The sequence below is a fragment of the Phyllostomus hastatus genome, unplaced genomic scaffold, assembly GCF_019186645.2.
Source record: "Phyllostomus hastatus isolate PE091 unplaced genomic scaffold, TTU_PhHast_1.1 phas_scaffold_216, whole genome shotgun sequence".
NCBI classification, from domain to species: Eukaryota; Metazoa; Chordata; class Mammalia; order Chiroptera; family Phyllostomidae; genus Phyllostomus; species Phyllostomus hastatus.
In genome coordinates, this window is record NW_025334018.1 from 20326295 (window position 1) to 20350271 (window position 23977).

The 23977-nt window shown below is 54.6% G+C and overlaps 2 protein-coding genes and 1 long non-coding RNA gene across 8 annotated transcripts in view; 1 reads left to right on the forward strand and 2 right to left on the reverse strand.

Annotated features, from left to right (window-relative positions):
* SLC30A7 (solute carrier family 30 member 7) overlaps positions 1-317 on the reverse strand; it is a 47644-nt gene extending 47327 nt beyond the window's left edge. For both annotated transcript variants that reach the window (XM_045816476.1, XM_045816475.1), the window contains exon 1: positions 77-317. In XM_045816476.1, coding sequence (XP_045672432.1) covers positions 77-156 — 80 coding nt within the window. In that variant the 5' untranslated portion in view covers positions 157-317. The remainder of the gene's footprint in view (positions 1-76) is intronic.
* A 135-nt stretch (positions 318-452) lies between these two features.
* The window catches only part of EXTL2 (exostosin like glycosyltransferase 2), a 57335-nt gene continuing 33810 nt past the window's right edge, over positions 453-23977 (forward strand). The window contains exons 1-5 of one of the 4 annotated variants that reach the window (XM_045816676.1): positions 453-1447; positions 4109-4177; positions 5359-5786; positions 6379-6449; positions 9630-11587. In XM_045816676.1, the coding sequence (XP_045672632.1) occupies positions 4170-4177; positions 5359-5786; positions 6379-6449; positions 9630-10118 (996 nt within the window). In that variant the 5' untranslated portion in view covers positions 453-1447; positions 4109-4169 and the 3' untranslated portion in view covers positions 10119-11587. Of the gene's footprint in view, positions 1448-4108; positions 4178-5358; positions 5787-6378; positions 6450-7734; positions 7825-9629; positions 11588-23977 lie in introns of those variants that run through there. The other 3 variants (XM_045816677.1, XM_045816679.1, XM_045816678.1) reach the window with 3 other exon arrangements.
* LOC123804408 lies at positions 20224-22202 on the reverse strand. 2 transcript variants are annotated; one of them, XR_006783158.1, is made up of 3 exons: positions 22087-22202; positions 21769-21897; positions 20224-20561 (listed from the first exon to the last, which is right to left on the reverse strand). It is a non-coding gene; the product is annotated as an uncharacterized LOC123804408 (long non-coding RNA). The 2 variants fall into 2 exon arrangements; XR_006783159.1 differs by lacking the exon at positions 20224-20561 and adding an exon at positions 21139-21271.

Sequence of the window (23977 nt, forward strand, 5' to 3'; positions counted from 1 at the left end):
GGGCCCTTCTCCGATCTGGGCCTTGTCCCTCTCCCCGTGCCGGACACCCACTCCCCGCAAACAGGGCACCCCGCACCTAAACCAGCCCGAGATCTTGCCGAACAGATTGAACTTGGGTGGTTTGTATTCATCGTCTTTGATGGACAGGGGCAACATCTTCAATGCCCGGCGAAGGGCCGGGTCTACTCCCCTCTGGCAGTGGCTCCGTGGGTGACAGTAGTGACAGAGCTGGCGCCTCGGACGGGAATCCCCAGCGAGCCTGCCGGGCCGCGCGCAGCTGGGAGACAGACACCGACACACGCCCGGGAACTCGCCGACTTCCGGCCCGGGCCGCGCAACGCGTCCTGGGACGGGAAAGGGGGCGGGGCCGGGGCGGGGCCTGCGCGGTGGGCGGGTCTTACACCCGTCGCCTCGCGGTTGCTGCGCTACGGCCGTGGGGGCGGAGAGGGATGGCAGGTAGCACTAGACAGTCTCCGACCGGCGGTGGGGCCCAGCCACCTGCCTTAGGGAAGAAACTCCTGGGGTGGGACTGGACGGGAAGGCGTTCGCGGCCCCCGCCCCGGCCGCCTCGCCCAGTGTCCGGGGATGCGCCGCGCCCGGGGCCTGCCCTTTCGCCACGTCTCCGGTTAGAGTTAATTCCCGGCGCGTGCCGCAGCAAAGCCCGAGAAGGCGGGCGCGGCTTGTCCACTCGCCGCCGTTCCTCAGGCAGCGCAAGTGACGGTCCTGTTGGGTGCATTCTGCGGGCCCCCCAGTTTTTTAGGGCCCACACAGCCGCCCCGGAATGAGTGGGGCCCCTCCGCAGGGCCACGAGACGCAAATCGGGAGATGTGCAAAAGAATGTGGAAGCGTTTACGGGGAGCTGCTGCGAGCCCGCGCTCAATGGGGGTTTAGTTGGTGCATTGCTCCCCCAGTCTCGGCCCGCGGATACCCCCGGGGGCGCCCTGGACCGCGGTGGGCTGACCCTCCCCGCCCATTACGACTGCGGCAAAAGCCTACTCGTCCCAGCACCCCTGGGGCGTGCGGGGTCGTTGGGACACGCCTTCGGGCGCCTTTCCTGTACTCCGCTAGGGGACGGTCCAGCTCATCACGTGAATGACTGACGGCGTTACCTTGGGGAAGAAACGGGGCAAAGCAGGACTGGTTCGGAGGTGGGTTGGGAACTGAAAACCAAGCTTCCTGGGAAGGGCCTGCGCTTCAACAGGAAGTGGAGCCACAGCGAGGGCGGGCAGGCGGCTGGGGGACGGTCCCAGCTCCGGGCACTTACGCCGCGGGTGCTGAGTGCTCCCGGAGACCGGCCGGCGCCGCAAAGCGAGCGGGAAGCGCGCTGCTGGGTTTAGAACGACTCACGCACTTACCTTCGCGAGCAGGCGAACCGCCCCTTCCGTTTCTTGACAGCCGAGCTGCGAGCAAATACCTCGGCGTCTCCGCAGCAATCTCTGCTCTCTAGGTAAGGAAATCGCACGAGGCTCTCAAGTTAAAGATGTTTCCAACGAGGGTGATGCGTGTTTTGCTTCGGTTCTTGGAACTTTGTTGGTGGGGGGGGGGGGGTAGTGAGTGGGTGGTTTTATTTTTGAAAATATAGTGTCTGTATTCTCCGACTTAAAAAAACGTTCATGTCCATTCAAACTGCTATGCAGAAACAACTAGATTCCAGAAATTAAGGTCTGAAACGAGTATTTTGACTTTGCCTTTGTTGGCATATATTTCATTAGTATTTTAACTTAAATATATAAATATTTTCAATTACTGGCATTTACTTGTGTTTATTAGGAAGCTTTTATATTAGCCATAGGCTTTGAATTTTACTCTAACATTAAGTGGGTGCAAACCAGGTTAAGGATAGGTAAATACTTCCACGGCAGTTGGGTTTTTCTGCAAAACGGCTTTATTTCAGTGTGATGTAACTTAGGGGGGCAGAAAGAAGGTCTATAGAAATAACTGAATTTCAGCAACTGATTTCCATAACTCACGGTCAGCTGCAACTTAAGCCTGTATTTTTGTATTATGCCTTTGAAAATAAATTGTACAGTATGGTGATTACCAGAGGGAAAGGGGTGTAGGGGAGGCAGGAGAGGGCAAAGAAGGGATAAACGGTGATGGGAGGAGACTTGTTTTGGGGTGGTGAACACACAATATACAAACGATGTATTATAGATTTGTACACCGGAAACCTATGTAATTTTATTAACCAATGTCACCCCGATAAAGGCAATTTACAAATAAATAAATTGTGCATTTTGCCCTATATTGCTATAAGTGAGAAATTGCTGCACTGGTTTATGGAGAAATCTGCAGTACCCCTTTCCAAATAGTTTTAAAGTGAGTCGGAGAAATCAAAATTTAATTGCATTTGTATTGGTTTCCTGGGACTCCCAAATTCCCTGCCTCCCACCTCAAAAATATAAGATAGGTTTTCCTGTGACTGGGAGGGACTGCTCCTTTCCAAAGGGGCAATGCCACTCAGAGATTTCCATCTCGGATGGCATAATTACCACCTCCAACACTAAAGGCATTTCAGTGGGAATATAAACGGAGCACTGTTTAAACCAGGAAAAGTTCTACGCATGGAAAATGTTTGTGTCTCGCTTCTTCGGTCATCTTGAAGTAATACTTGACCATGCATGTTAACCGTTATGTGTTGACAAAGCTGAAGTTCCTTTTTTTCATTCATTCAGCAATCATTGAATGAGTGTCCACCGTACACCAGACTCTGTGCTGGGCACGGGGGCGGGGGTGGCAGGGGAAGGAAGTGGGTTACAAAGCCAAAGACGTTCAAGTTCTTCTCCCAGAGGAACTGGATGGAGGAAGGAGCTGACGTGAGGATCGGGGTGGTGACTGGCAAACCGGTTGTGATTTTTAGAACGGTGATGTGCAGGAGTGTGCGTGCAGAACTGCCCTGCCCAGGGTCCGGGGAGGAGGGGCCTCCAGCGCCCAGTGAGCCTGTGATGCACACACCATGCCGTCCTTCTGCCCTTTCGATAACTCGTATTGTGCAAGAGCATGATTCTGGAAAATCAAAAATGGTTCTTCAGCTCTTTTCAGGTGGTTGTTACAGAGGCAGTATCTTTAAAGTCTCCAATCAGAGTCTCAACTCCTTCCTATGCTACAAGATTAAATGGGTGGATGAGATGACAAAATATAGGATATCGTAATGAACACTTTAAAACTAATAAGTGGATTTCTACTCTGCATATGTTTAACGTCTGTTTATATCATCTCCTAATTAGTTGCATTAGGTTAACTATGCAGACTACTTCGGGGGGAAGCTAGTTTTTCAGACACGTGATGGAGGCTGTGAGAAGTGAGAGCGGAGAGAATCAAGGGGCTGAGGCTCATCTGCAGCCGGGGTTCCGGCCGCCTTCGAGAGACAGGCAGTGAGGGAAGGATGCCGTCTGCCCTGGCATTTATTTATTTATCTTTAAATTTTGTTTACTTATTTTTAGAGAGAGGAGAAGGGAGGGAGAAAGAGAGGGAGAGGAACATCAATGTGTGGTTGCCTCCCAGTCACCCCCCGCTTGGGGACCTGGCTCCCAACCCAGGCATGTGCCCCCACCAGGAATCCAACCAGCGACCCCCTGGTTCACAGGCCCGCATTCAATCCACCGAGCTGCACCAGCCAGGGCTCAACCCTGGCATTTACCTGCGACCTCTTTTAGGTCCTGCGGTTTTATAGATGCTTCACACTGAACACCCTGTGGAGGTTTAGTGGAAAAAGGAGCTGTGGTGAAGGACAAAACTACAGACACTTAAGAACCTAGGATTTGAGTATAAGCTGTAGTGACTAATACAGTCAGAGATATTCCTCCAGCACATATATGTTCTGGTTTCAGACATGTAAACCCATGAGATGGGGGATGCTCTGAGCTTATCCTGCTTCTGGATACTCAAGAGAAACACGGAAACAAAAATGCAGCAGTATTGGCAGCAACCTATAGGAAGACATTATCTCCCTCATTGCCAAAACGTAATTTTTAGAATGCAAGATAGCCAATTTTAATTTCTAGAAATAATTCAAAGCCTGTGGACAATGGCACTAAAAGCATTTTTTTAAAAAATTCCTGCTCATTGACAAAAACATCACAGAAGATTCTTTGATTTCTCTTAATAGCATCAAGAGAGTGTGTTCCTATCAATTCCTGAAGCCGCGAGGAAAAAGGATCGAAACTGTCATGATGAGGTAAGTGCCCGTCTGTATTTGCTCAGTTGGAGTTGTGCTGAAGCGCGCAGGTTTGCCGTCTGCACTGTTTTTCAGTGACCAGTTCCATAGCGGTGAGCACCTTCACATTGCTGAACGACCCAGCTCTAAAACTGTTCCGCCCTGCAGAACGGAAGTTCTGGGCCCACTACGTGGCCCCCTCCCCCGTTGGCCGTCCCCCGGTCCCTCACAGCCGCCGTTCTCCGCTTTCTGTCACCGTGAAATGGACTGCTCTCGCCTCCTCAGACGAGTGGAATCCTAGAGGGTTCGTCTTTTTTGCGTCTGGCTCGTTTCATTTCGCACAGTGTCCTTGAGGTTCAGCCACACTGTGGCGTGTATCAGAATGCCCTCTCTCCCTCCCCTCCCCCTCTCTAAAAGTAAATAAACATGAAATCTTTTTTTAAAAAAAGTGTCTCCAGACTTCACCAAATGTCCCCTGGAGAGCCATATTATTCCCGGTTGAAATCTCTGGTGTAGAAGGGGCTAGAATAACAATATCCAAAATAGCTGAAAGGGCGTGCTCCCTACCCGTGAAGAGCTGGTAAGGTAACACGTGTGCAGGAAGTGTCGTCTGGGGGATCTTTGATTTCTGCAACGTGCGGGATGCACGGGCGCACACCGTGACCGGCGAAGCACACAGTGCCCGGTCTGATGACTAGTCAGCCCGCTGTGATTGCTCGCTGCCGCCGGTACTGCCTGCCCCCCGCATCGGGGTTCTGCGTGTGACCTCATGCGCGTGAAAGTTTGCTGTCGGAAAGTGGGTTGGAAGGCGGCACACTGCCCCGCGGTCCGCGCACGCCAGGACACCCAGTGGCACACCTTACACGTGGGCGGTTTCTATGTCTGGGACAGCTCAGTGACGCTGTTCCATAAACGAGTGTACTGCTAAGGGAAACCGGCCCTTTGAAAACGATCTCAGTTTTAAATTTTTGGCAGTAAAACGAGGGTGAATCTCAAAATGCACGGCTTCACCCTGACTGGCTGGTGTAGAAGATCGTCTGTCTGCAGCCGCCAAGGCGGCAGGCCAGCAGGGGAGGCTCCTCCTCCGGCCTCGCCGTCTCGGGTGGAGGCGGGAGAACCGAAACAGCATCGGGGGAAACGAGCAGAACCCAAACATGGAGGCGGGTGGGAAGGCTACCACCTCGTCTCCATTCCCCCTCCAGGTGTCGCCACGTCTGCAGACTCCCCGGCAGGGTGCTGGGCGTCCGGGCCGCGCGCCTCCCTCTGGCTGTCGTCCTCGCCTTGCTGCTGGTGGCCGGGGCCCTGACCACCCTCCTGCCCAATAACAGAGACGACAGGGTGCTGGAGCTGCGGAGGGAAGTGAAAGCCGGGGGCAGGCCGGTCCGGGACGCCTTCACTCTGGTCATGCAGACGTACAACCGGACGGACCTGCTGCTGCGGCTGCTGAACCACTACCAGGCGCTGCCGCAGCTGCACAAGGTGATCGTGGTGTGGAACAACGTGGGGGAGAAGGCGCCCGAGGGCCTGTGGAACGCTCTGGGGCCGCACCCCGTGCCCGTGGCCTTCAAACCGCAGACAGCGAACAGGATGAGAAATCGGCTGCAGGCCTTCCCCGAGCTGGAGACCGAGGGTGAGTCGCCGCGGGGCGCCCGCCTCATTGTTTGTCCTCACTGTCCCGAGAAGAAAGAGCAGGGAAGGTTAGTGGCAGGAAAGCGTGTGGAAAAGCCGCAGGGACAGTTCCCACACGTCCGGAGGCAGTTTCCTGGGGAGATAAGCACATGCCGTTGCGCAGTGAGGAGCGTTGATGTTGGAAGGAAGCTGGGCTGTAGTTACTGTGGTTGCATCACAGGAGGCGGGGAAATGCCGTTCAGCTCACGCTTAACGTACTGCTTGCCACCCTCACCTTCCTCCTTTCCATCGCAGTTTCACGAGGTTCCGGTTTGCTTTAAAGAACGTCTGTGTTGCTTATCTATAGGTTTATTAGTTCCTATGATAATGGATGATAACTACACGGTGATTTCCCCCTCAGGCGGTTATAAAATCCATTGCAATTCAAATAACAACTTCCTGCTACACGGATCTCCCCGAGAATACGTGTTCCTTATTTACTCACTGAGCAGAGAATACCCCATCTGAAGGCCCCGTACAGACCCCAGCATGTCTTACTCACTGTGTCTTCACTTCCAGACTGTCCGGTTTCACTGTTCTTCCTTTCCTTTCAGCGGTGCTCATGGTAGATGACGACATGCTAATTAGCGCCCAAGACCTTGCGTTCGCTTTCTCCGTCTGGCAGGTAAGGCTGCTGAATGCTTGGTGAAGTCGTGGGCCGGAAGTCCTGCCTGGAGTCTAACCAGAGCAGTGGGGTTTAAGGCGGGAGCCGCCCAGCAGCGGGAGGCAGTGTTTGTCTGGAAGGCAGACGCACTGTGCTGCGGTCGTCTCGATTGCCCGAGCTCAGGGGAGCCCGCCGGCGGGGCACACTGTCTCGTACCCGTGTTTGATGGATACTCGGGGTTCTGGGCGGAGGGGCCAGAGCTGCCCTCCAGAGGACAGAGTGGACGTGACCGGTTGTGTGGCCGGCAGAGGCTGGGATCCAGAAGTGTTTCCCGCAAGGCCACCTGTGTGTCTCAAATGAGAAGTGTACTTTCGTGTTAATATGGTACATAGCCTTCACTAGAAGGAAGTGTTTTGCCCTGGCTGGCGTAGCTCAGTGGATTGAGCGTGGGCTTCGAACCAAAGTGTCGCAGGTTTGATTCCCAGTCAGGGCACATGCCTGGGCTGCAGGCCACGACCCCCAGCAACCGCACATTGATGTTTCTCTCTCTCTTTCTCCCTCCCTTCTCTCTCTAAAAATAAATAAATAAAATCTTTTTAAAAAAGAAGGAAGCGTTTAGTACAGCCACAAAATTTAATCCTGATTCTGAGGCCATTGTTTGCAAACGAATAACAGTGATGCTCTAGGCACCATGGAAGTGGCAGTTTGTTCGTTTCTTTTTCCCCAAACCCTGGCTGGGATGGGCGGGCACAGACCTCTCACTGCCCCACGGCTCTGTAGGAGCCGCCCCTTTCCTGCTGAGGACGCGCCAGTGGCCGCCGGCTATCAGAGGCCGCACGCCCGTTCCCTGGAACCAGATCGCGCACACGTGCGCAAACTGCCCGACATGCGGACCCTGTGCCCCGCAGTGAGCGGTCTCGTTCGCGCGGCCGTGACCCGCCCCAGCTGGCTCCTGGGGGCCCGGCAGCATCAGACGTGACCCGTGAGCGGTCGCAGGGCTCCGCACACACCAGCATTCTCAGACTGCGGGTCTCACCTCGCGCCTGTGCTGTGTGCTGATCGGCAAACGGATTCCCTGTCGGTGGCTTTTTCCAGCCCTGGAAATAAAGGCTGCTTACACAGAAAGTCCTCACGTAGTACTCCGGCTGGGAGATTTGTATTTCAGGCAAAAAAATCAACTTCCCTAAAACATCAGGGGTTTGGGGGCATGGTGTGGGGGAGAAATAGGAGAACTGTGGTTTGTTAGAACAACACAAGCAAGCCGTAATTAAACACGGATAAACACGACTTCAGGTTGTGATTGTAGAACTGTCGAGAACAACGGCCGTCGCTGCCCCAGACGATCTGACTCCTACTGCACAGTGCCCCCGTGCCCGCGCGCAGAGACCAGCAAGACCGGGCGTCTGCCTGTGCCTCCCCCCGCAGACCTCCTCCCCCGACGCTTCTGCCGTCCCCCAGTCCCCCACCCCGTGCAGATGCACCTCTTCCCCGGAGCCCCCGCCCCCTGGCCTTCGTTCCCTGTCCCCGGCCTCCCCTTTGTCCTTAACACCACAGCTGCCCTTCTGGCCTCGGCAGCCCCACGGCCCCCCAGCCACACCCCAGCCTCTCCCATGGCCCCCGGTGCCTTGTTCACTGGTCCCGCCGTTCCCCGTCTGGGCTGTGAGTTCTGTTGTCGACATGAGAGCATCCAAACTGGAGAGAGTTTTCGTGACAGTTTACTGGAGCCGAGCAGAGGGTGGGCGGGGAGCGAGGTCTCAGCACCCCGAGAAGCGTGCTCCGAGAATGGCCGCCTGCAGCCTTGGTGCTTCCCGGGTTGGGGAAGGCGGTACAGAGCCGGGCGGGCACTGGACCACCGCAGTGATCTTCAGCCCATGCCGTCTCCCGGCACACACAAACCGGTGACTGAAATTCTGCAGCACACCACAAAAATAATACAGTTTTTGCCAGTCTGACAGAAAGAATAGGTATAATTTTGATTCATTCACGGCTATTGTTGGCTTCGCTGTTGCCATTTTTTAATTTGACAACATAAGGGAAAAAAGAGGTCAGTCATTGCATGTTTAAAAAACTCTTTCAGGTCAGACATTGCATGTTTTAAAGATTCTTTTGGCACGCTAGTTGAAAATCGCTGGATTACAGGATACTTAAGAAGATGTGCTCTCTTAAGGGTGGCTTTGCTCATTTCAAAGGTGGGGCCACCTGGGTGCACAGAAACGACAGACAGGGACAAGGCTGGCTTTGGGCGAAGGTCAGCCTTCCACTGAAGGGGTCACAGGCCTGGGGCCTGACTGTGAGCCCCGGCCTGCCCAGTTAGGGGCACAGGGTTGGGTCAGCTGAGGTTACTTTCTATAGAACCCCTTATCGTGCACGCCCTGCAATGGGACTTGGCCCATCCTGAGAGAGAGAAAGAGAGGGAGAGTGTGTGTGTGTGTGTGTGTGTGTGTGTGTGCGCATGTTCCTAGTTCAGTGTCTGTTCAGTAAGTGAGTGACACTCAAATTATTTGTGAGATTAAACTAAACCCTTTAACCCTGTAAGTTCTCACCTCTCTCACATGCTTCACTGGTTTTCTTGTGTTTGCTGATTTTCTTAGTCACCATCACCTTAGCGTTCAATGCCCTTGTTTTACTGCTCTCCTTCCTTCAGTCATCCTGGCACATCTACACACACACACACACACACACGTGCTCACACATGTTTTTAAGAAGGAAACACCCAGGATGAAAAGGGATAAAAATAGAATACTGTCCAAAATCCACGGTGACTTTCAGAAACATTGCATCAACATGGAAAACCAGTAAAATCACACCTGTGGATCTGTAACTTTATATACCCCTTAGAGATGAAAAGTTTTTCAAAATCATCACATCATGGCTCCTTATCTCCTGGGATAAATAGCATTCACGCGGCCAGCTCCCTTGGGCCAGCTTTGAAGAACCAGACTCTGGTGACGAGAGTTTATTAGTATCAGGTGACGTGTGGATTCGGAGCACGTGGGTGAGGGTAGAGACTTGGGTTGGGATGGAACTTGACCTGTAAACCCACCGGGGTGTGGATGTGTGCAGTGGCCCTGAGTTACGTGGAATGGGGAATAAAATGAAGTGGACGATTTGCTGAATTCCCCCTGTGCTAACTCGTTGCCTTTTTCACCATGTCCGCCCCGAGAAGTAGCCCACTTACTTGTTCTTTTTCCATCTGTCCAGCAATTTCCCGACCAGATCGTAGGGTTTGTCCCTAGGAAGCACGTCTCCACCCCATCGGGCATCTACGGTTACGGGGGCTTCGAGCTGCAGGCCCCAGGCCCCGGGGGCGGGGACCAGTACTCCATGGTGCTGATCGGCGCCTCCTTCTTCAGCAGCAAGTACCTGGACCTCTTCCAGCGGCAGCCCGCGGCCGTCCGCGCCCTGATCGACGAGACGCAGAACTGCGACGACATCGCCATGAACTTCCTCGTGGCCGAGCACACCGGCAAGGCCTCGGGGGTGTTCGTGAAGCCCGTGAACGTGGGCAGCCTGGAGAAGGAGACGGCCGGGGCCCACGCGGGCATGTGGCACCGCGCCGAGCACTTCCCGCAGCGGTCCTACTGCGTCAACAGGCTCGCGGCCATCCACGGCGGCATGCCGCTGGCGTACTCCAACATCATGATCTCCCAGTTCGGCTTCCCCTACGCCAACCACAAGAGCAGGGCGTGAGCGCCCGGCAGCCGCAGACCTCACAGCCGCTCCGTCCGCGCCGCCGTGGCTGAGCGTGTCGCGTTTTTAAGCGACACGACGACCTTTTATCCACTCCGGAAGTTCAACAGAGGAAAAAACGTACAGTGCTTCTAGGATAGGAAAGTCACGTGAACTTCAAACACCAAGAAGCGGGGGGTTCTTCTCGCGAGGGGTCTTCATCCAGGGATGGGACTCCTAGGTGTGGGCAGCTTGATCGTTTGCATGCGGAGGCGGTCCTTCGATTTCCCGGACTCCCGGCATTTGCCTGGAGGACGCGGAGCAAGCCGTCTCCAGGGTCATAAACGGCAGGGAAGCACTTCTCCGCGTTTTCATGGAGGGGTGCTCGCTTCTGCTGGAAGCCGGAAGCGCCCCTTCGTAAAAGCCATGCGAGGAGAGACTGGCCTCGCTCCCATATCAAAGCCGCAACTCGGTGCCTCCCCGCGGCCCGCCCAGCCGGCCCGGCCCCGTTGCGGTGCAGCCCCCTGCTTTTCTCTCTGTCCCCCAGTCCGTTGTGACTGGGGGTCCATGTAACAGCCGGAAAACTCCAGTGCTGTGCTTGATTTTCGTGGGCGTCGACTGCATGGGTCACAGGGAAGGGCAGCCCATGGTTTTACACAACTGCCGTAGCATGCAGCCCACTGCTCAACTAGATTCAGGTGGCGCGTTTGTGTCCCCGAATCTGACCTTGGGGTTGCACATTAATTCTTACGTCTTCCATCCATGTGTGTATTGTTTAAGAAATGTGTGTAAAATAACTCCTGAACGAATGTTGAGTGAGAACTGGCAAAATTAAAACCCTTAGTATCAAAAGATCTTTATTTTGAGGATGTAGGTTATCTCATGGACACTAAAGAGTTGTGTGTAATATACACACAGTCCATTTCTGGCGTTCAGAACTTTTTTTTTTTTTTAAAGATCTAAGGCACTGCTCACCATTATGAGCCTTGGGTTACGCAGATACAGGAACGAACTCGAAGTCTGCGTCGCCGTGGGGGAGTGCTGTGGGGAGCGTGCCCCGGGGAGCCCCTACGTTGCCCACTCAGTGACCTGCGGGCGGGACCCGTGTTCCGCGGTGCTGGTCTGATGCTTGCTCACCGCCGGCAGCAAGGAACACGTAGGCCTCTGTCTCCTAACCGCCCCCTCCCTCTCCGCCAGCTCCACCTCCGTCTCCCAAAATGCCATTATATTCCCATAACTGCAAAGCTGTGAAAATATTATCCTGACCCTGGTTTGTGTTGCAACAACGAGGTCTTTGTGTAGTTGGTTCAGTATATGTTGTTTCTTTGCCTTGGCACACGTGTGCGTGTCTCAGTGCAGTCGGATAAAACCGGTAGGACGCGGAACCCACTGAAACTCTGTGATGTTAATCCTCTGCTCTGTTCCAACTTGGTGGTGATTTTTGGCCTCCTGGGATTGCACTGTCAGATAAATAAAGTGAAGTTTTACCATCCAGGTGTTCTGTGCTGATGGAGCCGGCCCATATTTCCGCAGTCCCTGTTTTTGCACGTTTGTTAGTAGTGGTCTGCTGTGAGGCAGACGCGCTAGCAACATTCCTGAGTGTGTAGATACTCCCAGATCTTCCCCCACTTTGTGTTCGTGAACTTGTCTTCAGCGTCCCGTAAGCTAACTGTATCATGTTTTTCAGACATTACAGAGCAAATACGAAAACACAGTGAAGGACGGTCCGTGTTACAAAGACTCGTGCACTGTGGCTAGAATTTCGCTAAAACGGTCCTTCCCTGCACACCTCTTACTAACTCGGGCCTACAACTGCATTAGGGAAGAAGGTGGTTTAGGGATACATGTTGCAGCTGCGCCCTGGGGTCTCCCGTGCTTCCCAGGTGTCCTGTTTGCTTGACTTCTTAGAGCCTCAGTCTCCTCATCCGCCAAAATGAGAATCACGTCCGCCCAGGGGTGGTCTTAAGGAACAAAGGGATGGGGTGTATGAAAGCAGCCTTGCCTTTCTTTAATGCCTTGCCCATTTAAAATGGTCGTGAATCTGCTGGCTGTGTCACTGACAATAAGTACCGTTAGTTGTACACTGAGCACCAAGGTATCAGAAAGGCCCTTGGACCCAGCAGGTGACGTATCCAGGAAACGGCTCCTACATGACAGTGGGCAGAGAACCACCACAGGTTTTGTTTCATTTTCTTTATTTCCAGAGCCCTTTTTCTTGTTAAAGCATGACAGCACACATATTCTAGCAATTTCAGCATAGTCGGAACAGCGTAAAGAAGAAATTAAAGCCCAAAACCTCACTAACAATGGCTAAACATCGTTGTGTCTCTTCCTCTCTATTCTTCCAGGCGTGTATTTTAAGAGCATGGTTTGGTATTTCATTGGCCAGATAGGCCATCATCTACGTAATCGATCACCTTACCATGTTATTTGACAGTTTCTTGCTAGTAAAGCGTGTGGGTGGGTGTCCTTGCCTGCAAGCCTGCCTGTAGGGATTCTTTAAAGTCCAGCCCAAGACCGCCAGTGCCTGGATCTGTCGGGCATCACACGTGTTTTCCGGGTTTCTGATACCTGTTGCCGCTCACCTCCAGGAGCGTTGCCATAGCTACACTGCTACCAGTCTCAGGGCACCGTTTCCCATCAGACGTGCCTGCGTTGCGTAGCACCTAACATTTTCTTTCTCTTTCCCACAAACAAACTGCTCGAATGACACAGGGTTTGGACGTGTTTGGGCCATGTCAGGAACTCTGTGTTAAAAAGGCTGAAAAGACAATCAACTGTCACATAAAAGATTGGAGGGCAGAAATCGGAGATTTAAAGTGCTTCTAGAAACTTTGCCCAGGCTCCTGAGTACAGTCGAGGAATTGCTGACCCTTTTCTGGTCCCAAGAATAAGAAATTCAAAAGCCACAAAAAAAAAAAAAGAAAAAGAAAAGTTCACACTTGTTCCTTTTGCAAAGACCTGGGCTTTGGCCCCGAGTCAGGAATGGATAGGTGTGTGCGTGTGCCCATGTATGTGTGTGCATGCACCCACACGCGCCTCTGGTGACTCTGGGAGGGTCGGAGGTGGAGGAAAGGATGGAGTGGAAGTGGGGTAACGCTGGGGTGGAGGAGAGATGCGGGCAGGCCAGGTCTCACCGGGTGCTGGGCCTTCAGTGGTGAGACGGGGTCCCCCGCCGCCCCAGGCTGCTGCTGCTCCGTGAGCCAGTGTTGACTGTCCTGCCGGGGCTCGCCCAGCTTCCCCTTCTCTCTCTGTCTCTGTCTCTCTCTGCCCCTCTCCCCCCCTTCTCCTTCACGTCCTCCTTTTCCCCTTTTGTGAAGACTCTCAATATAAAACCCTAACATTTTCTTTTTTTAGAGGCATATGACTTTTATTATTTTTTATTCCATCTTTAATGTATTTTTTTCTTTACCTTTGGTGCCCTGTACCCGCTCGCCCCAGCAATCACCACACTGTGACGCACGTCCATGAGTGGCTTTTCCTTTTCTGCCCCATCCCTCCCAGATACGTTCAGAAACACCCTTCCTGCCGTGCAGTGCAGAGAGCATCCGGGACACGGGAGACTGCCCTGGGCCCGGCCCCGCCCGCCTCCGTCACCTGCCGGGTGGGGCTCAGGCGCGGGCCCTGCAAGGTCACTGGCGGCCTCTGGTTTCGCAGGGCCGGACGCGTGGCCCTGTTGCGGCGATCATCAGTGGTGCAATTCATTCGGTGACCCCGCATCTGGCCAGAGAGCCAGGCGTGTCCCTGGCTCGGGCTTGTCTCCCCCTCTTGACCCTCTCGTGCCTCTCTCGGTTCTCGCATCCGGAGGAGCCGACGGGGAGCTGCCGCTCCTGGGTGGGGCCTGTGGACACGCGTGTGTCTCCGGGGCGCTGCAGAGCCGCGTTACATAGTGCCGTACGCGTCTCGGTTACACATTTCTGGTGGGAGTCGGAGGGCTGAGTGAAGGCAAGCTGAACATAGATCCCCAGGCCCTGTGCATATGTGTTCACGTATTTTTCTTTTAAACAAGAAACTTCATAAAAAGCTAATGAAGGCAGCTTTTATACAGGAAAGAACCCTGTTACGGGAAAATGAGGAACCATTGGTGTCCTGTCGGATAGGGAATGAGTTATATAAATCTGTCTGAGTCTCAGCTTCCCCGTCTGCACAAGAGACAGGTGAACTAGATGGTCAGTAAGTTTCTTTCACTTGTAAAGCTCTGCGGCCCTAAGTCCAAGTGTGGGATTGGTGGGTCTGCAAGGAGCCGGGTTCTGCCTCTGGACGAGACTGTGAGTGCAGCTTGGCTGAGCTCACCCCTCCCCGCCGCCCGAAACCTACTTCCCCAGGAGTCCTCTCTCGGAGTGAAGACCGCCTCAGCCAGCATCACTGCCGGGGCACAATTTTAGGACAGAGAGGCGTGATGACGATGGGACCACCACTCAGTGGAAAACGCCGACCGGGAGAGGTTACGGCTCGAAAGACTTGTACTTCGCAGCCAGACTCCTGCGCCGCCGGCGTCTGTGACCCCAGGGAGACTCGCGGCCGGCCCACGGCCCCCTCGGACCACGTGGGACGGCGAGTCAGAAACGACAGGCACAGCCGGTCATTCTTTAAACCCCGAATACAAGTTTCAGTGACTAAAACTGTGCTGTTCACATTTGTAAGTTTTTTCTGGAATTCACGACTCTACCAGCAGGTGTCAGTGTAACCCAACTAATGAACGTTTGTGGGTTAACTGCCGGCCAATAAAGGAGTGAAAATAATCTTCAAATAGCAAAGTTAAAAACCTATTCTCGATGTTTTCGACTAAGAATACCTTCAGTGGAGCTATAGAAAAATATTAACCCTTCAAAAGTCAAGTCACCAGGGGCCCTTGCCCAGGCATATCATCATTACGTAAGGCGTAACTTGTATGTCAGTAGTTATTACATTCTATGTGACAAGAGCGTTTTCAGGGACATAAAGGACACGGTCTTAAACTAAGTACAAAAGTGCTAACCTGGGGTGAAGTATAGGAACAACAGTCTTTTAAAAACTCACATCACGGACGTGACAGCCCAGTGGAACCCGCTTGTCTCTGGTGACAAAGTCACAGCCCCTGCGTTCCCGCGGAGCCCCGAGCCGCCCACAGCGAGGCACCGCCCGTTTCTCAGGACGCAGCCCTTGCCCCTCGCACACGCAGCCACTCTGACGGGGGTGACGGCAGCGCCTCTCACGGGGGAGACACGGGCGTGGCCCCGCACGGTCCCTGGAGCGGCCCTGCGGTGCGGATACGCGGCTCCCCCACGTCTGAGGGCTGCTCACCGGTGTTCGGAGAGGGCCCGCAGCGAGGCAGAGCGACAGGCCGCCGGTGCCCCACGGCCGTGCCCGTCTCGGGGCACGATGCCCAGCCCCCTAGAGATGCTGCTTCGTGACCGGGGGGGAGGGGCCCTTCGATGCTTTTTGTCACGCTTGGGACTTAGTGCTCTAGCGCTCTATTTTGGCCAAAAGATTCCTCCAACAATGATATGGGACACGGCTAGAATTAGACCGAAATTAGGGTAAAATAAAGAAATGTGTGTCAAATTACTTTTATAAAAAAAGGTTTCTGTAGTGTTTTAAGTATGGCCTCAGCACGTAACCTACCCTCCCGTGCCTAGGTATTTATTTACCCAGGAGACGTGCAGAGATAAATCCACAGAAGACCTGCATGTGATGTCTGTTAAGACTTCACTCAGGTTCATTGTTGAAGGCTGGAAACGACTCGAGGTTCCGTCAGCTGGTTAAAGCGTGAACGTGCCGTGGCGTGTCCTTGTAACAGGACGCTGCTCAGCAGCGAAGGGGGACAAACTACAGACACACGCGACCACAGGGCCGAGTCTCAGCCCAGCCGGCCAGGTGCAGGGGGCGGGCCCGGAAGGCCGCAGGCCGTGTGACTCCGTGTGCGCCGCTTTCTGGGAAAGGCAGAAGTGCAGGGACAGGAACAGGTCAGGGGTCACCAGGGCCTGGGGGTGGGGGCGAGTCTGCACGTTTGTCAAAACTGGTGGAGCTGTGCTCCCAAAACTGGAGAGCATTTATTTCCTGTAAATTTTACCTCATTGAACCAGACTTTTCAAAAACAAAAAAATGAAAGACTTCAGGCACATACAAAATATCCCCACTGCACTGGTAGTAAAATTCAGGACTGACTGAGTCGGGTGACCAGAGATAGCAGAGAGTTAACGCCCGAACTCTTGCCCTGGAACAGCAGGCCCAGGACTCCGGTGCTGGCCAGCCAGGCCCTGGGCGTGACCCTGGGCACGACCTTGGGCGAGACCTTGGGTGAAGCCTTCTCTCTGTCGCAGTGGACTTGCTGTTACAGAAATTACATTAAACACTGTCTTCAAATTCTTTAACCTTGAACTTCTCAAGCTCGAGTTCTCATTCCATAAAATCTCCACCTTGCTGGTCATTAAAGGAAAACCCAGGTCAAGTATGTAATTTCTTTGGTACAGAAGCAGAGTTAATAATAATTTTAGCTTTATTACCCACCATTCCTTTGGAGAGGGGATTACATGGTCTGGCCAGCAGGGGTCAGGGTCTCATCTATGAAAAACCGACAATCCTTCATCTCAACATGCTTTTCAGAAGCATTAACATTTGCCTAATACTTTCAGCTGCAGTGGTCATGAACCTTGTTTCTCTAAATAAATGCTCGGAGGGAGGAAGGAAGATGTTCTGAACAATTGCTCTTGTCCTCCATCTTGGCCCCTGCTCCAATCAGGTGTGGTCCTGAAATCTGTGTGCCACCATGGGAAAGAACTCTCTCGCACACTCCATCGTAGTCAGTATTCAAGGACTTTCAGGAACGGGCCAATGGCATCACAGACATCACTTACCCAGTCTTGGCCAACTCGGTCTTGAATGCGATTCTCTTTGTGCCCAGTGGCCCCTCCGCGGGACGCCTTCTTCTGGCATCTCAGAAACCACATGTCTTCATACATCCCAGAAAAGCAGTGTCCCCCTTGTCCCGTGCCCATTGTGTGTGTGAGTCTGTCTCCCTTCTCTTTTGACGGCTCCCCAAGCCATGAATCCCTGGGAGGTCCCCGCGCTGCATCCCCAAGTGTGTGGCACAGGACCTTGTGCTCAGCGACGCCGATGGGGAGCAAACACGGGAATGGAGGTGAAACACCTGCACCGTCTCAGAATCCGCGGCGTTGTGATGACCGGGCGGAAAGTAAAAGGACCAGTAGTGCGCGGGTCTACAGAAAAGCACGCAGAGACACGACCGGTCTCCCTGGAGGAACATTCGGGACAGGTCCGCGTACCAGAACCAGGGCAGCAGCATATAAAAGACAAAAATTCGGAAGACGACGCATGACTTATGTGATGGATTAGGAGGGAGCCTTAATCCTTCTGTGCCCAAGACCCCTTGACATCTGGGGGAGCCTCTGGACCCCATCTCAGAATCACGTTTTTTTAAAAAAAACAAAGAATATGTTAAGATTACAAAGAAAACTAGTTACATTTAAATACAGTCTTCAAACTACGTTCAAACAATTTGTTAATAGGATCTAGCGGCAGGTTTGGTAACTACCATAATTTTATAAAAGTGATGAGCATAAACGATGTTTTGAGAAATCTGTGACAACTAAAACATGATACGAAAATACGCTTCTGACAGTCACAGACACTGCTGATCCTCTGAAGTTCTTGCCTCCATTCACCACTGATGAAAATGTGAAATTGCAGACTAGGAAATTAAGGCTGTAATTTTTCCCCTCCCTACATGTGAAGACCCCTCAAGCTCTGCGTGCGAACCCCGTGAGGGTCTGTGGACCCCGTGTTGCGAGTCCCCGAGCCAAGTGGAGGGCGGCTGGAGGGAACGAGGAGTCGTGGAGGGTGAGGGAGGAGAAGGGCCCCTACCCTCCGGGCCGCCTCCGTCTTTCCTTCAGGAAGCTCGGTCTCGCTTCCTCGCCTCTGCTTTGCTCTTCGCCCCACTCCGGCAGGGTCCGTGCCAGTCACCCCGGGAAGCCCTGGTCCCCACACCTGCCCGTGTCCAGACCCGACATCATCCGGCAGGTGTGTCCTGGTCCTTCCTTCGCTTGGTTTCTCGTTGGCTTTTGCACTGCTGACTGCTCTCCTCTTAAAACTTCTTTCCTCTTTGGGCTTAGCCCTTTCTCTCTCCCTTGTCCTGTTACAGAACACAGTGGGGGCCTGGGACGATATACTATCACCGAAAGGAACCCCCCAGGTTCGTTATGTCCGCCGCCAGAGGAAAGACATCTCTCAGTGCCAGAGATGCGTGAAAAGGAAAGAGAATGTTTATTTAATGCTATACAGACTTAAAGTAGTGACCTAATGTCTTCATCAAAATCCCAAAGTCCCTTAAACACACCCACGAACACACACACAGTCCTTCCTTCCCCCTTGGCCCAGTCTGGGGTACCGTATCTCAGGAAAAGAAATAGAATTCTGAGGCTCAGGCAGCCCCCAGTTCTTCCCAGTGATCCGTCTCCAATGGTCGGCCTCCCTCGGTTCCCGGCACCGTCAGCTGTGTCACCGGGACCTCTGCTAAAGCCGGGTGGTGGTTCCACCTACTAATGCTGCGGGGGTCCCCACTCTGGCAAAGCTGTGTGGTTCTCCCTTCTATTGCCACAGCTGCGTGGTTCTTCCTGCACAAAGGGCTGAGGGAGTCCCCACTCTGGCAAAGCCAAGTGGTTCTCCACTGCCCCAGCCTCGTGGTTCTCTCTCCAATGGGTGCCGCGTCTCCGGTTTAAATCCCCACGCCAATCCTCCTCTGCAGCCCCATTTCCGACTCCTCCCACAATTGGCTACACTTGCCATCACTCTCATATCCTTCCAGCTTCACTGGGCTGCCATCATGAGTCTGGGCAGGTGTGGCCCCAGGTCACGGAGCCAGTCACCTCCAAGCTCTCATGCAGGTGCTGTAACTCGGGGGAACAAGTCTCTCCCCACCGCGCCCCCCCACCCCCGGTTATGTCTTGGTGGGGAAGTTACTTCCATCCCTCTGGCTCAGAGCGTGGCCACAGCTATTTAATATACCTATGTACATCCCAGTTAAAGGTTAGAGATGTGTTAAATGACCACACCAGAGGTTAGCTGCAAAGCTGTTGCTATGCAAAACAGCTCTCAAAGGCCCTGCTCCATGTGTCCCTTCCCCCAGCTCACACCTGTGGGGGAAGGGGGGAGGACATCCTAATATTTCCTGGACACCCTGAGTTCTGGGCCCCATTCCAAATCCCTATCTGGGGCCCCCTCTTGGCTGCACCCTGTTACAATACTTCTCTGGTTCCTTCCCGGCCCCCTGCCCTGCCTCCTCTTCCGCTCACCCCTGTGCCCGCAGCTGTGCCTCCGCCTCCCACGGCCCCGCCCACTTTCCGGGGACAGTCTCAGTCATCGAGTCTGCAGTGCAGCCCAAGCCTCCGGCCCGAACCCCAGAGCCCACGTCCATCTCTGCATGACGCCGCTCTTCCGAATGGTACCGGGGTCCCTCAGACTCAGTATTTCCAGAATTAAACGTTTCACACACGCTGGTTTACTTAATCCTCAGATCGTCCCGCGGGGGAAGACTTGTTATGCCTGAAACTACCAAGGAGGACGACGAAGCCAAGGGAGGGGAGGAGCGTGCCCGGGCGGAGTCAGGAGCAGGTGGGCGGAGTCAGGAGCAGATGGGCGGAGCCAGGAGCAGATGGGCGGAGTCAGGAGCAGGTGGGCGGAGTCAGGAGCAGGTGGGCGGAGTCAGGAGCAGAGCGTGGGCGGGCGGGACCCCGGAGCCCTGGGCCTTCTGTTGCCCTCTGGGTCCCCGGCGTTGCCCGCCCAGGTCTGCTCATCCTGGTGCCGGTGAGGCGCTTCCTCAGAGGCCAGTGGGATCGCCTCGCTCTGTCGCTCTGTGCCCGTGACCTCTCTGTGCCCCGGGGACCGCTCACCATGGAGCTCCGTCGTCCTGCTCGGGGCTGCCTGCGGGCTCAGCCTGCTCCCCTCCCCCTCCTGTCCCCTCCGCTGCCACCACCCGCCTGGCACTCCGCACGCAGGTGCTTGTCCTCCCACCACACACCTCCCTCCCCTGTCCCCGCCGCCTCGGTCCACACTGCCGGCCGGTGCCCTGACCACCAGCAATGTGTTTCCTCCCGGTTCTGGGGGCTGGAAGTCCAAGGTCAAGGTGTCGGCGGGGTTGTTTCCTCTGGAGCCTCTCTCCTTGGCGTGCAGACGGCGGCCTTCTCCTGGGTCCTCACGCACCTTCCCTCGGCGCACCTGCGCCTCTGCAGCCCCTCAAGTCTCCCACCCCCTCTCCGCGGCTACAAGGACACGCTTCAGAATCTGTGTTATTCCTCACACGTCCCCTCTGACCCCTCCAGACGAGGTCAGCGTCCAGAGTCCTGGGCGTGTCCGCGGGCGGTAGCTTTCACACTCGGTCCACTGCATTCCTTACAAGGCTGGCCGCAAGCTCACGGAGGTCAGGGGCGGGGTCTGTTCCGCTGTTGCATCCGGTGCCTCGCCCAGCACCTGGCCCACAGGAGACGCACAAAACCCCGAGTGAATAAATGAGCAGACTTCTTGGTATTAGTCAAACCTTTCCTCACCTGCCCCCAGTGCCCGAGAGGGGGAGAATAAGTAAGTATAAAAGTGCTGTAGAGCCCTTCAAGTTCCATCAGCGACTCCAAGGAAGAACCCTATATATAGAATCCCTACAGAGTCAAGCTTTTGCTAAACTATTTCCAGAAGAGGGAATATAATTAGCTTTTTCCATTTATGGTAGATCACAGTTTTAGAAAGTGCTTTTTTACATTATTTAATCGAACTCTGCCTCCTTGATTCTATCTGCCCTTTGGCGTTTTGTAGATTTCCACTTCTATAGTATAAGTCTCCAAATCTGCTCAAGAGACCCAAAAGCAAAACTACTTTAAAAGTGGTGAAGACGGGTTATCGTGCATATAAGTCAGCGGCAATGCCTGCTTTTCTGTCCCAAGGAGACACACGGGCCTTGCTGTGGCACTAGGGTGTCCGCAGGGTGTCAGGGATGGAGACGGACAGGAAGACCGGCAGTGGGGCGGCCTTGAGCTCTAGCTCCACCTGGGAGGCGGGAGAAGCGAGCTTGGGTGCCTCCTGCATTCTGCATCCTGGTATCCGGGGGCGGGATGCATTTCTGGGCGTGGCCTCCGACACTGGGACGTTCTCCACACAGTTCCTCTGCGGGCTTTTGGTCTGCCTGCCCCCTGTGGGTGCAGCTGGTCATCGTCATCTCAATTCTGCGTCCGAGGGGCCAGCGCTGCCTCCCCTCCTTCCCAGCTGACGCTTCTCGCAGCTCCTCTGTCACTGGGCACAGCCTTTCCTGCCCCCCCCCACGTCACCCACATTTGCCCTGTGCTGTTCTCCACCCCCACCCCCTCTCCAGTCCCACGGACAGTTGGCCGTCGCCTCCGGCAGGCCACACTTCCTGCTGTCCTTCCTCACCACCGCTTCCACCCCAGTCGAGTCTCCGAGGCCTGCCACAGCCCCAGGGCGGCCATCACTACCCACAGCGCGCCGGGGTCCTCACCCCTCACCGCCTGGGGGCAGACCCCTCCGCACCCCGCGCCTGGTCCTCGCCCCCAACCCTCCAACCCCTCACGCCCAACCCTTCCGGCTGTATGTGAGCTACTGCACCTCCCCAGCCACCCTCCACCCCCAACTGCAGGTCCACTCTCGCCAGCACCCCCTCGCCGCAGCCCACCTGCGCGGCCTGGTCACATGGCGTCAGAGCGGGCTGCCCTCTCCTTCAGTCCCGTGTCCCCACACATTCTCGTCCCCATCCGTCCAGGCTTTCCTCGTCTCCTTTCCTCTCTCTGCTCCGTCCTTTTTACTGTGAGTTATAAACAGCCGTCAGTAAAAGTATATGAGCAGTTTAACAGACGACTATCAGAACACCCAGATCACTACGACTCAGATGCCAAAGAGAAAGTTACCCAATTAGTGGGAACCCCCCACCCCCACACACGTCCCCATGGACCCTTCCCAGTCAGGTTCACAGGATGAATTTAACAGGACTTACAACTTCACACTTAGAGTCACTGAACACCATCTTGCTTTCTCCTGTGGCTCAGGTGTACGGATTTTATTCTTCCTGCCCAGCCGTGGGCCCTCCGGGGCGGGCACCCTCCAGAGGGCTCTCCAGACTCCCCAGAGTGTCGGTAGCACTAGCAGCCCTGCTGTTCAAGAGAGGCTCCCTCACTGAGTGTGGACAAGAAAAAGCCTCATTTCTGTGTCCAGGAGCTCACACTGTTGCACTTCTCACACTCACGGGGACCTCGCCCCATTCCACTGGGCCGCTTCCAGTGGCCCAGTTTCACCCCGGGGTTCCTCTCCCCCATCCTGTGCTCCCTGGTTTCAGCTGTCTTTTCCTTCTGGCGGCACTGAGCCTGCTTGGGAATTTCTCGGGGAGTTTCCAGTTTTGCGAAGCACAATGAAGAGGAATGTCTCGTGGGTGCCTGGGAGTCCATGGCAACGCAACAAAACACCGGGCCCTCTCTCCCGCGTCGGTCCAGGCGCTGCTGCGATCACAGAACAGCCCTCCTCCCCCGCCACCGGGTCCTCTCGTGAGAAGCCCTGCGCCTGGCCGCCCTGCGTCTCCGGGACGAAACAGCTCAGCCAGTGCGAGTGCCGTGCCACCTCCTAAAGATGTGCTCGCACGAGACTCCCGGCGAAGACTCTGTGACAGGAATACACAGGAAAAGATACACTGTGCAATGAGGAAACGCACATTAACGACAACAGCAGAGAAGTCTCTGGAGCGACCCTCTGGGGGTGAAACAGACCTGACTCTGAGGCCATGAGGCGCTGCAACTTACGAAGTGCGTGCAGCCTGCGGTGAGGGTCACGGAGAAGCAGCACACGGTAGTTCTAATCTTCGGGCAGACCTGTGAACCCCTGCGCTGTTGGGTCGGACGAGTCTTCTCGCAGAGGGGAGCCTGAGATCTAGCGACAGGAGGGAGGAAATGCACGCTCTGGTCCCGTCCTGGACCATCTACAGCTGGGGCAACATTGTCGTGGAGAATGGTTTCCGTGGGACGAGCAGGAAGAGAGCACACACTTCTTGAAACGCTGGGTTGTTTTTTTGTAACAACTTAGTCCAGGCATAGGCCAGTGAAGCAACTCTGTCGGGCAGGATAGGAAGCCACAAACCCGCCCCTGCCCGTCAGCACTCGGGCAGCTGAGCGACTGGCCTCACGGCTAGACTTCAGCCTTGAAGACAAGGGACGTGTGGTCCAGAAGATGGTCATCCCGATTCAAGGGACAGGGGCTTCAAACACATAAATGGGGTTCTCTCTCTATAGATATAGGTATAGATCTAGGTATAGGTATAGATATAAATACAGATATAGATATATGGGTATAGATAGATGTATAGATAGATACAGGTATAGATAGATGTATATACACACACCCTATCATCCAATGAGGGCGACTCAGCGAGTGGACGGGAGACCCCGAAGTCCTCGGGTCTGCCCCTGTCTGAGGACGTGTCCTCCTCTGGTCAAGCACATGTCCCCGCCGAGCAGACCCTGTGTCTGATGAATTTGTTCTGCAGAGAAAGCAGAAGAGTTCAAGTGCCCTACCAACGACCTCACCTCGGCTTCCAAGCTCCTTCTGCACCAAGCTGAGCTCTCAGCTCGCCGTCCTGGGAGAAGAGCACCGGGACGCCGCCTGCTGTGGGCGGTCTGCACCGACCCCGGGCCCCTCCTCGGTGGCCAGCGACCGTGTGTGGTTGAGCTGCTTTCCGCCCCCCCCGGCCCTCTCTGGCCCCATGGCAAAAGGGGGCTGATTTTCTTGCATGCACAGCCTTGAATTGTTCACAGTATCGTTTCTGTTGGTTTTTAATGTATTTATTAGGAAGAGCTAAACGTCTTCTAAAACCCCAGAAATGTTCACTGTGTTCTCTCTCT